Source organism: Neodiprion pinetum, chromosome 6, assembly GCF_021155775.2.
Source record: "Neodiprion pinetum isolate iyNeoPine1 chromosome 6, iyNeoPine1.2, whole genome shotgun sequence".
In the NCBI taxonomy this organism is placed as follows: domain Eukaryota; kingdom Metazoa; phylum Arthropoda; class Insecta; order Hymenoptera; family Diprionidae; genus Neodiprion; species Neodiprion pinetum.
The window spans coordinates 6,543,565-6,556,039 of NC_060237.1; the positions used below are offsets into that span (position 1 = coordinate 6,543,565).

Consider the following 12,475-nt stretch of genomic DNA (forward strand, 5'->3'; position numbering starts at 1 on the left):
AGAAATATTCTAAAAAAAAACTATGTTCAAAAGTGTTTTTTTTTTTTTTTTTGCACAAGCTATCGGCAAACAAGGTTTTATAAATGTCGGATTGATGTGTTCCGATTTTTTTCAACAATTTATTTAGAATAAGTACCGTGACTCAATACAACGAGCTAATCAATACGGCAATATGATATATTACATAATTAGTTAATTTAGTGTCTATCAGTTAACAAGTATAATTATATTAAATATAAATAACTCTGGCATGACAAGTACTACTACACACTAGGACCTCGCGCACCACAGAGCGATCGTTCTGCTACTTTGGCATATTTTTTTGGACCATTGGTCATCTTAAGCTCATAGCATACCATATTATTCAAGTTACAACCTTTCGTCCGATCTGTCTTTCTCAACACTGTTCGTGCCCTTTTTCATCGTAGTATAATGGCAGAAATTCCATAAAAAAAGAGGCACATGAATGTTAGAGAACTCTCTTAGCTATGGTTTTTAGATGTTGCTTGTTCGAAACCTCAATGTGGAAAGACTAAGAATTTGTTCCATCAAGTGCGATGAAGTAAGTCGGTAAAGTCAAGCCTGTCAAAAGAGACAGAATATAGAAACAAACATAGCGTCGTACAGTATTCACATTTTGAAAAATGACAATGGCTCATGTACTTTTTCATATCTACTTTCATGGACAGTGGTTAACACGTAATATCGGTATTATTGTGGATAGAGATTAGTTTAGTTTCTCTGTGTAAAACATGAAAAATGCTTGTTTTCTGGTTTCTTTTTTTGACTTTCACTATCATGTATATTAGACCTGTCCTTCAGAAGGGCAAAATCGAATTTTTAAAAAATTTCCCTCCATATTTACCCACGCCTAGGAAGCCTTACTTTTTCCCATAAGAAAAGCATTGGTTTTTCGGGATTTTTAATCGTTTTTTTACCGCTGCCGTAATTGTCATTTTTTTTTGAATTATTTCAAACCAATTTGGGGGGTAAGACCATTAAAATTCGATTTTGCCCTTCTTAAGGACAGGTCTAATGTATATTATACATGAGTGTTACGAAAGATTCCTTAATCATTTAAAATACTGCAAATGTTTTCATGCTGCCTAAATACATAAGGGAATGGTCCGTTCTGTGAACAAGTCTTGCATCCTGAGGAGAAACTTTAAAGCTCAGGATCATAGTGTTTCTCGATAATTGGTACGGCAGTATTTTTTTATTACCTTTTACCAGATTGATACGTTAATTCTTATTACCATACAGATTTAAAAATTTGTACCGACAACTTCACTACGAAATTTATCAGCCGTCATTCGTGATTGTTGGTGGACAAATTATATAATACAAGATAATTTGGTTTCACCAAGGATTACCATCCTCGATTTATCTCACATACCATCTTCTTCATCTATTAACTTGAAACTAATTATTTTGAGTTACTTTAATATGTATGAAAATTATGATTTTAATACTGATTGAACTTCAGTTTCTTTTTGCCCCTCCCCATTATCATTAAACAATCCGTTAATATTTACTAGTATATCAACGTTTATTAATAGAAGCTTGATTAGTCGATGAAATCTCAATACGTGAAACGTTTGCCTCAGTCTGCTAAAACGTGATCATCGATATCCTTTGATTTTTACTGAACCAAATAAAACTTTATATTCGTAACTACAATTATAAAATATACCATATAATTTATGGAAGACGATTAACGATACCTAACAAATCATTAAAAGTCTAAATCCAAAGATGAATCTAACGTTATTAGATGAAACAGATGGTAAGTGAATCTATATAAATATATGCAACTTTAGAAATATTACAAACGAACTGTTGTGATATGCAAAAAAATTTTTGTGCTTCTAGCATAGTTACTTTAAATAATAATGAAAACATGCTACGTCGACATTCAGTATACAATTGAAAGGAACTTAATAATATAGGTGTAAATGATGGTAACAACATTATTCAAGGTTCTAGGTTCTAGTGATATGCAAGAAATAAATTACTTATATAAAAGTTTAAACCTGTAGTACCCAAAAATGAATTTGTTTAATTTGCCTAATTTTTTAGCATGTGAGATTTTTCTAAGATAACAAAATAAATACATAACGTAACAAATATTTTTCTGTGCTACCTCGGTCAACAACTCGACTACTTTGTAGTTTTTATGTGCTTATAAAAACTACACAATATTTTCGTTTTTCCCAGGAGGTAGCACAGAAAATAGAATTTGTGGCATGTCCGCATATAGGGACTTGCCACAAAAACTACTGTTCTGATTACAGTAAAAGTTAAACATTTTAAAACTCAGAAGATACTACTAATTCAATTTAAATGTACTGACAGGTATTCGTGAAATTTTGTTATTTTACATCATGGCCATCAGTGGTATGAATTAAAATAAAATAGCCGTATCGTCACAATAATCAAACTTGAGATATTTGATAAACGAGTAAGATTCGAAAATGTTTCAGTACTCAAACAGCGGATGAAAATGTTCAGTCCTCGCTCATGTAACAAGTGAGGCTCTCAATTTAATTATATAGGATTAATTCAATCAATTCAATGGCTAATTTAATAACAAATTAATAACAATTTCTACATTGATTAAATTTCAGCTGCAGTCTGTGCATTGTCATAACTCTGTCGTAATGATTAGAACAATATTTTTTATTTCTTCTTATTTCTCCCAAGGGGGAATTGTGTGTAAGAAATTTTTCATAGTAGCATTCAAATTGGACTCAACAATTGTATAAATTGTTAAGCTGCTATTGCGCTTAATGGATATGTTTGTCGTAACGATTACCAATATGTGACCTAAGATATAAATAAAGTTTTGTATTATTGGCTGCACAATTAGCGACTTTTTTAATCCTATATATTCCCAGCAGGCTTTAAAGTGCTTGCTCAAATTTGCAATTCATAATTAATACCTAAAGAGAGACAGACGTGCACTGCTGACCATCCAGTACCGTGGGATCTTTCCTTGAGTTTAAAAACATGAATTGACCAAGTTAGCATTAATATAAATATGTATGTTACATTATCCATATACTGTGAGTTAATTAGTAAGTTAATAATAGGTTTACAGTTACGTTTAAGTTACAGGGTAATAATGATTTACACAGATACTTTTACGTCCTACTGAATTATTGGTGTTACACAGTTAGGTACATTGAAATTCACGCCTTTGCTAAATTTACAAATACATGTAAAACCGCGCGTCGTCGTTGTCAATATTCAGCACACAAGGAATGCACACTCGAAGCATATGTATGTGTGCATACAAGGTACACCGAATGAAACACTCACACATCGTAATTCAGTATATTTATATTCTAATTTACGAACACTTTTATTTTTTGTATGAAGTAGCTAAGTGATTTTCGATTTCACCCGATGTCGACAGAACATAAAATAAGAGTGATGTACCTAACTTATTTCCAAATGTAAGACAAAAAATTGAAAAAAAAAAAAAAAAACTAAATCAGCGACAATTTGATTAAAAAGTAGTTGAAATCGCAAAACGAAATAATAATCGTAATTAATACTTCATTCGAAACATAGGTATCTAGACCATTAGTTTTGAAAGTCATGGAGAACATTTTGTGATCCAAGAAATTTGTAGCTTTGTTAATTCAAACTGGATTGGCTACCATAATTTAATTTACTTATGCAAACGTACAACGATTAAATTAAGATTTATTAAATGCACGTGGAATGATGTACTGGTAATTTCAATTTTGGGACAATTTAGCTGCGTAAAAACGATTTTTTCTGTAAATAGCTTAACTTTAAATGCAAAACCTTACGTATTATCTCTTACATTTATCGTATTAGCTCCTGTTCTCTATACATTTTTTTTGGTTTTGTTTTTTGCCATTTGTTCCTGTTTGTCCCAAGAGTTTGCAGTTCATACCTCTTTATTACCTATTTATAAATTATGATACTTCAATTCTTTGAGACTGAAGTTAAGCGCTGATTTCAACAAAGCTACGCCGATCTACTTCATCACATTGTCACAGGCTGGTTCTGAGTTGAATAACGTTACAAGATAACTAGAGTCAATGCTAGTTGTCAATGTCATGAAACAAATCTGACGTTGAACTTTCTTTTCGTAATTATAAATAAAGTTGCCTAAATATCGACTTCTTTTATTATCTTCCTATATTCTTGGTTTATAAGTCAATGTAACATGAAACGTCTGCACGTCCATTTCAGTGCAATCTTGTGGCCCTATGGGACTGTCGTTTCTTTGTGCGACTGTACCGTCTTTATCGTTTAGTGTTTCTTCATTATTTTTCAACATTTTCTCGGCTGGTTGTTCAAGAGATACTCTAACTATCTTTGATTTGGTGACTTCCGTAGAACGAGATTTCGAAGCTTCAGCAGCTCGAACCTTCGCTCCATTTTCCTTATTTCTACGTGACGAGCTGCGATGTAAGCGTGATTTCTCTCGAGATGAGGTTCTACGCAGACTTGGTCGTTTTACAGATTCTGCGCTCACACTGAGCCCTGCAGCTACAGATAAATTTAAGACTTCACTCACGAATCCCTCTTATATTGATAGTTGTAGCACTTAAAATTATGAAAGTACTCACCGATGTTACCAGAAGATGATCTGTTTGATCCGCGCAAGATATGCATAGCTGTGGGGTCACTGTCTGTGGCAGCAATTCGTTCACCTACTGGTGTTAGAAACCATTCTGATCTAGTCCTCATTCTTGCTGTCTGCCTTTCATGTACCTAAAGGAAAAAAAAAAGATTCACCTTAAAAACGCAATAAAGTTAAGTAGTGAAAATACCCAACATTAAACCCACAGGTATGAACGAATAGACAGTATTACATTTTTGAATCACGGATTAAAATTTGGGTGTTGCAGTTTAAGAATACCACCTGTACTTTTTCATATCCTTGTTTTAGCACACGTAAATATTGTAAATACTCAATACTACATTTGATTTATACATATGCCTACACGTTTGCTGTGTTAATGGAACATGATCCATTTCTTAGAATTCATAAGAAATAACTTACTAAAAATAAGGCCAGTGAACAATTATAATATATCGACCGAATACAGTACGAATCATAAGGTATGATACAACTAATTGAATATGATTGGGATGAGTATTAAGTATACAACAAAGGAGAAAAAAAAATAGATGCCAATAATGCTGGCACTAATTATTTTCAAAAATAGGTAAAGAATTCGTGATCAACGTGCAACATGCATAAGCAAGTGAGCTAAATAAACAAACAAAAAACAAGAGCAAGTACGTGTATGTGCGGAATTGAAGTCTAACGAAAAAACAAGATTTTTTTTGAAAATAACTAGTGCGTGCATTGTAAAGCAAATAACGACAAAAATTCATGAATGTATTAATATCTATTGATAATATTTGGGATACAAGAGTTTTTCGTTTTGTTTTGTTTGTGTACATACAGTTAACGTTGTAGTCTAAATTTTAAATATGAAAATTACATAAAGATATCAGTCTCCTTAATTCATTAACATATACAATCATGCAATGCTTGTATGACAATAATAATTAATAGCGTAAATAATTTTTTATTTTTATATACAATTCAAGATTCGTAACAAAGTAGGATAAATCAGATTGTGCGACTTCATAAAATAATACAAAAAAAATAGTTAAAGAGAGAAATATTAGTTTTCACCTGATATGAAAATGTGAGCTCATAAACATAGAATGTCAAAAAAATAGTATTGTTGTTATGCCTCCAAGGAGAGACAGAAATTTTAATAATTTCTTTGAGTTTAACGTTAGCTTAATAATTAAAAATTGTGATGCATTAACAAAGCTGTGTTTAATCAGAACAAACAATTCGATTCTTCGGTTTCAGAAACAAATGAAAGCAAATATCAGAAAGCGCATCGATATTTAGAAGTAGTTATGGAAGTCTGGCAAAAATACAAGATATGTAATACAACCAAACCAGAGCTGAGGTGATTACTTGGTACTGTTGCACAATTGAAATTAATATGCACTCTCTCAATATCCGTTAAAACATGAACTCAAACCAACATATGATTTGGTCTAGGTACGGGTAGAATTATGGTACAGATTTTTTCAAGTGCATATCTAAAAGTCAGGAGATTCAGGTTCATCTGATAACTACTTTTAAAACAACGATTCATACGTGGACCACAGTTAACATAGCGACAAATTATTCAATGTACAATTCATGAGGTATGTGCTTTACAAACACACAATAGCTCTAAGCATTCTCTAGTGTCTGATAATACAAGTAATAATTACTAATAATAATAATAAGAATAATAATAATGACAACAACAACAACAACAACACTAATAACAGTAATAATATTAATGATAGGACAAATCGTGGCAGTAATAGTAGTAAAAAGCAATCTTTGGTGGACTGAGCCTGCACGCCCGCATTATTCAATTGTGGGTTTATTGTGCATAATATAAATTAGTTTTTGAACAGTGATTATCATGGACATTCTGAGTATCTAACAACTTTGATAAATCTCAAGCTGTGTATCAATAATGGGACAAACTCTGCCAAATTTCAATATCAAAATTACCCAGTTCAAAGTTAATCTTTGAATCTCACAACTAGATTCCAGGTGAGTGACAATATTTCAAACAGTTGATGCGATATATTATTTACGATGATTTTTTTTATTTTCGATAGGATTAAACTTCGATATTTTAATGGAACACGAGAAGTAGCATCATTGAAAAGGCGTAACAAAACAAATTTGAAACTGCTCTACTATTTGACCATTTTTTTAAAGTGCGATAATGATATTTTACAGTATGGTCTGAAAACAATGACTATCAACATGCATATTTAAGTTAATACCATATCCTAATTTATCATGACGAAAAATCCTTAATTCATATTTTACATCTAGTTTATTAAAGTCTTTGAATCGTGTTCAAGGTAGAAAAATTGTTCATTTTTGCGCGCTTTAATATTACACCTACATATAACAATTATTCGTTTAAAACCGGAAATAAAAAAAAACAATTATGTGTATAACATTAAACAATTTATGGAGAACTAATGTGATGTATCGAATATCTCAAATCTGTACTCAGTTACGGAATGACCAATTACAGTCTTAGCTCAGCGAACGAATTAACTCATCAATACAAATAAATTAACGAGAAAGATGTTTCTCAACGCGTTTAAACACTGCAAAGTGTTAATTTAAACAAAGAACTTTCGAAGTAAATTAATTTTCCTAAAAATACAAATATTCAATTTTCTCTGAATTTCGTACTCTGAAGCGTTACATTAAATATTTAAAATGAATTTGAGATTCCGAGGCAAATATTATTTAACTTTTTACCAACTAAGTCTTTACGAGTCATATCTCCATTTATGTTTTTTTTGTGTATAGTTTTTATTCTACTCAGACTAAAAAATTCTCTTTGCAAAATGTTACCCGCTAATATAGTAATATTGAAGCCAATACATGACGTATGTAAACTTATTGTCAGTCGTTTCCTTCACAGCTGTTTCTTTGGACTATATAATAGCTTCAGTACCACTATCAGATTATGTAATTGTGTTTTATATATTAGGTCTTAGATTTGAACGTCAAGCAGTGCTACATTGAACATTCTTTCAACTGACAACTCCTAATCTGGAATGCTTCTCTCAGTCACGAATATTAAGCAAATGTCTACAATACAAGACTTTTAGGCCTCTCCCACGCCTACCTGTGGTAAGTAACTGAGACTCTTCGTACTCTCTGCATACCGGTTGACAGCTCTGAGCTCGTCTAGCGTCATACCGGCATGCCGCGAATGATGGCTGCCATTACTGGATGATCTGCTTGAAGCCTGTAGTAAATTATTTTTTTGAGAAATGTTTTTTTTTTCTTTGTTTTAACCAAGTGCAATTATTTGAGGGTAGAATAAAATTTGATGCTATAAATACGCAATTAGAACTAACCTGAAATAAGCCATTCTCCTCCAGACTAACTGATAGCCGGGTGTAACTCTCAAGTAAAGTATTTTCGGGTATTATTCCAAGAGACGATGTAAGATCCAAAGATTCTGGTACATGTATTAAAGCTGGTGTGGATTGCGATTCTTCTTGATGTGACATTGCTAAAATTAGACAGTTTCTATTTAGAAAAGAAACAATGTGATGTTCCTCAAAGCCGCTACTTCTCAAGAATGTTGTCCTCATTTGAACGTACGAATTGTCAATTCTGAATCAAGTTATTGAAATTTATTGTCCAGTATAAACTACTGAGGGGTTAATGCAAAAATTTCATGCATGAAAGTATTAGATTACAAATGTTACATAAGGAATAATATTCTGAACTTACATTCTAAATTTAATTTCAGGCCCCATCTTTCACATTCATACTGTAGCCATGTCTTTTCTGCTTCCAGCGATAACTGCCCTGAAACGAATGATTTGGCTTGAAACTTTTTTCTTTTGTCTTTCAAACCCATTCTTTGCACTGTAATTTACGTGCATGGCTCTCGCAGAGTGATAAATACTATTCTTAAGATGAATAGAGACTGGTTACTGACTAGGCCTACAATCTATTTGGTGTGTTGAAATACTTACTAGAAACTACCGTATCTGGAGGATAACGAAAGCTGAAAATCCAGTCTTCTTCAACCTTCAAAATTCTTCCTGTGATACGAGCATAAAACTCATAGTTTTCCCTTCCAAATAAATTTGAAACACCAAAATTGTCTATCATGAACTTCATTATTCGAGTTGCAACCTGGGAAAAATTCATATAAAATTGATTAATTTCAATTTAATTTAATGTGTTGAAGTATTAAGAAAAATTTCTTTATGTTCATTTGAAATATCTTTTAATAAAATTCTAAATATAATGACCAAAATTTAATTGTACCAATTTAATGAAGCTAAGATGACAGAAATACAGGTAGAGTGAAACAAGAGGTAAATATGATATCATTAATGCGGAATATTACACTTTTGTGTACAATACAAAATTATGTATTTTGAAGAAGAAAACGTCAAATGGAATGAGTCTGAAAAATTTCCGGAAAATTGGATTCAAACTACAGAATGATGGTTTCAGCTTCTAAGAATTCGCGTAGAGCTTGTGATTCTTCATGGAAGAAATTTGATTTTTCAGAATTAAATTGTTGACATCTATTTTTTTCACCTTTGAAATATATGAACAGTGAAATTTGACTGTGCTGTAGCATGTGGTTCATTTCAAGAGTTTTGAAGCAGTGATGAGTGTTCGATATCAGGCGCCTTATACTCAGGTATAAGAAGATGTGAAAACAAGAAACGATTGATAGAATAGTATTGGTACAAGGTGGCAACAACACCTTATTATTACCTGTAACGCAACATTATATATTGCACTATGAGAGACACAAATGCAAATGAGAGATAGTGACACAATGAGATTATGTAAATTAGTTAGCAACCTTGGGATGGTACAAAAATCAAACATGTAACACAATTGATAATGTTGTAAACTTACTGAGACCTCCGCCTGATGGTGATTGTAAGCAAACATAAAACAAATGGTTATATGATATAGCAGCACACCAAGTGAGCGCAGCTCATCATGCATTGAAATCCAATATTGTTATGCGATCCGTATGTGTAGTTAAAGAATTTAAAAAATTCACTCACACCATCATTTATGACAAGTCATGTTTGAATTCTACTCTGTTTACTACTACACTCTGTGTTATGCGTTAGTATTATTCATCACATGTTTATTGAATATTATCTTTACATTATTTCAAAACATTAATTCGTTAATATAATCCAGCTCCAATACAATGATTAAATCTTATAAAACCACTACCATTTTTAAAGGAAATGACATATTTTGGAAAAAATCCGCACAGAGTAAGTTTGAAAAAATTAATAAGGTGTCAGTGTACCTTGAACCTGAGCACATCTTCCATTTTTGCTGTTTTTCCATCACTTACACAGCTCTGGAAAAAGGAAGGAGCCACAGATACTCCGAGAGCTTCGCTGGACATTCCTGTCCGAGCTCTTTCACTATTCACTGCGACTACCCTGAACGTTCCAAACAATAGTACAAGCAAGCGCTGTGTGTAGACTGGTAGAGATGTGATTAATCTATAGAAAACAGATAGATAAGAAAATCATTTAAAAGTTAGACGAATCATAAAGCTATATGTCATTTAACTAAAATTTAGTTCCAACAGAAGTCCAAAGTTCAATAGCATTGTGCGATCGCTATCTTAATCTACCAATTCTTTTTGTTGATGATACTAGTTTCACTATCAGATTATAAATTGACATGCCACCTCATTCGAAACATAGTCCTTGAATGATACGTTTTCAATTAGAAATTGAAATATTTCTATTCCAAAGCCATAAATACAAGCAAAAAGTCACTGTAAGAGGAGTGAAATGGAATGAATGAAAATATGCACCATACAGTTGTCTAATTAAAAAGTTTACTTCCTTTCTTTGAAGTAAAATTTTTAACTTTATTTAAGTTGTTTAATGGGTACAGGTACGGATCACTTATACTTACTTGTGAATCTGGTCCCTCTGTTGCTCGATGCTATCCAACTGTATGACTGTGAAAAGCTGCTGTTCACCCTCTCTGCCAAATACTCCGCCAGGAATTTTACGTAGGAACTTTTTGAGAACACTGGCTATGGTATAGACACTAAAATTATCCATGTTCACCAGTCGACCGGTTTGCAAGAAATGTATAAGCTTCTTCATGTTTCCTTGGTGTCCCGGCGCACGAAAAACATCTTTTCTAAGTGGTGCTTCTTTGTTCAATTTGAGAATCAGAACCTGCAATGTTATTTGTGAATGCATGAACATTGGACGAAAGACAAACCTTGGTATTTCAGAAGCTGATGAAAAACTCTTACCAATAAAGGACCGGGTATATCATTCTTGCAAACTTCGTCCAGTGGTACTCCAAACTTCACTCTGAAACAATATTATTGTTAAGACAAACCAGATATTCAACTAGCATTCAAGTATGTACAAGTTTCTAATTCAAAGCAATTATTTTCTGTTATGATATTAAAAGTAAAAGCTTATCTTAACGACTGGAATAATTATCAGGTATTATTTACATATTCAAATTACAGCTGTCTGATTAATTATTAAAAGGAAAACAGCATCGAGGTGATTTTGTTGCATAACTGATAAATATTAGTATTCAACTTTCTACTGTTCACTTTATTTCGCATTTATAATATTCTGGGAATAATTACCAGACTAGTTTCTAATTAGAAGGTTGCATTACATAAATGAGATCATCATTTTCTAGAAGCTGATCGTAACTTTTTTCTCTCTTTTTCACATTACTTCATCACTTTGAAAAGACATAAAAAAGGATTTAGTAAATATAACACTGAACAAAAGTTTTCCAACTCATCTTTTTGAGATGAATAAACCCAGCAAGCAAATCAGCAGTGACAATTAAACAAGGGGAAAGGAGAAGACTGTAGTTGAAACGATCCATCAGAATGAGCAATATTTAGGACTCAAGACCGTTGGGAGAGTGTGCAGTTACACTATCTTGGTTAAACGCTGATTCCAAGAATGCAGATGAATGGCAAAACAACAATATAATGGAATTGGAAAATTGAAAGAAAGATAAGCTTGGTGTGTACAGAATTTTGCAAAAGTTTAAAGAAGCTTACAAAAAGTACGGGATTTCAGTCAAGAGTGAAGTTGAAGAGACTAACTTTTCGAGACGCCTAGGGTACGGCGGGACCGAGGATGGGTGCCCGCAGCTCGTCACGACGTTTCCCAACGTCGCCGCTCGACGATGCATCCTCTCCGTCCAGCTGCTCATTATACACGCGGTGTTACACCCACGCAAACTTTTTACGCGGTGCGCGTGGGACGCGAACTGGCGTCCAGGTCGTCCAGGAACTTCGCTGTCGCTACCACGGACGACACTTCTACCACGCGCCACACCGCGACGATAACAAAACCCCCCCACCACAAGGCGCTGCTACCTGTGGCAGCTCGGAGCAACACGAAGCCAACGTATAACAGTTGTCGAACTTATGTGGATCATGGGATTTCCTAACCTCGCCGATCCGAATATACACGATGCATTCCTGAAACGCGACTGGTTTTGTGGCCTGCAACAGGCCACAAAATATAACCTATCTTTTGAATAAATAATTAAGACTGTTAAACCCCGACATTTTTCAACCACGGTCTTTCTCAAACTGACCGCAGCCAAAACAATTGGACACATGAAAACATTTCCACGGGGGGGAAAGTTAACCACACCTCTCTCACTTCATTTCAAAAAATCAATATGGCCTCGGCAAGTCTTTATTAAATCCGTGTTCTTAAACGTCACAGAATATTACCCATCTTCTGCTGGTCGATGTAGTAATAAGGACAATCAGCGATCGCGAAACTTTTTGGTGACTGAAACTGTTCGGTTACGTTGTATGACTCCCACCGATAAAGAAGCTAC

General features: G+C 33.4%; 1 protein-coding gene across 4 annotated transcripts; it reads right to left on the minus strand.

Moving 5' to 3' along the window:
• Positions 1–25: 25 nt before the first annotated feature.
• On the minus strand, positions 26–12,440 carry LOC124222237 (Rho GTPase activating protein at 71E). 4 transcript variants are annotated; one of them, XM_046633007.2, is made up of 11 exons: positions 11,679–12,440; positions 10,896–10,956; positions 10,544–10,815; positions 9,918–10,119; positions 9,506–9,517; positions 8,599–8,761; positions 8,351–8,428; positions 7,969–8,126; positions 7,734–7,856; positions 4,611–4,755; positions 26–4,530 (listed from the first exon to the last, which is right to left on the minus strand). In XM_046633007.2, the coding sequence occupies exons 1-11, from the start codon at positions 11,831–11,833 to the stop codon at positions 4,175–4,177; spliced, it is 1,725 nt and encodes a 574-aa protein (XP_046488963.1). In that variant the 5' UTR covers positions 11,834–12,440; the 3' UTR covers positions 26–4,174. The 4 variants fall into 4 exon arrangements, with proteins under 4 accessions (XP_046488963.1, XP_046488965.1, XP_046488964.1 ...); XM_046633009.2 differs by having other exon boundaries at positions 11,724–12,439; XM_046633008.2 differs by lacking the exon at positions 9,506–9,517 and having other exon boundaries at positions 11,679–12,439.
• Between the last annotated feature and the right edge of the window lie 35 nt (positions 12,441–12,475).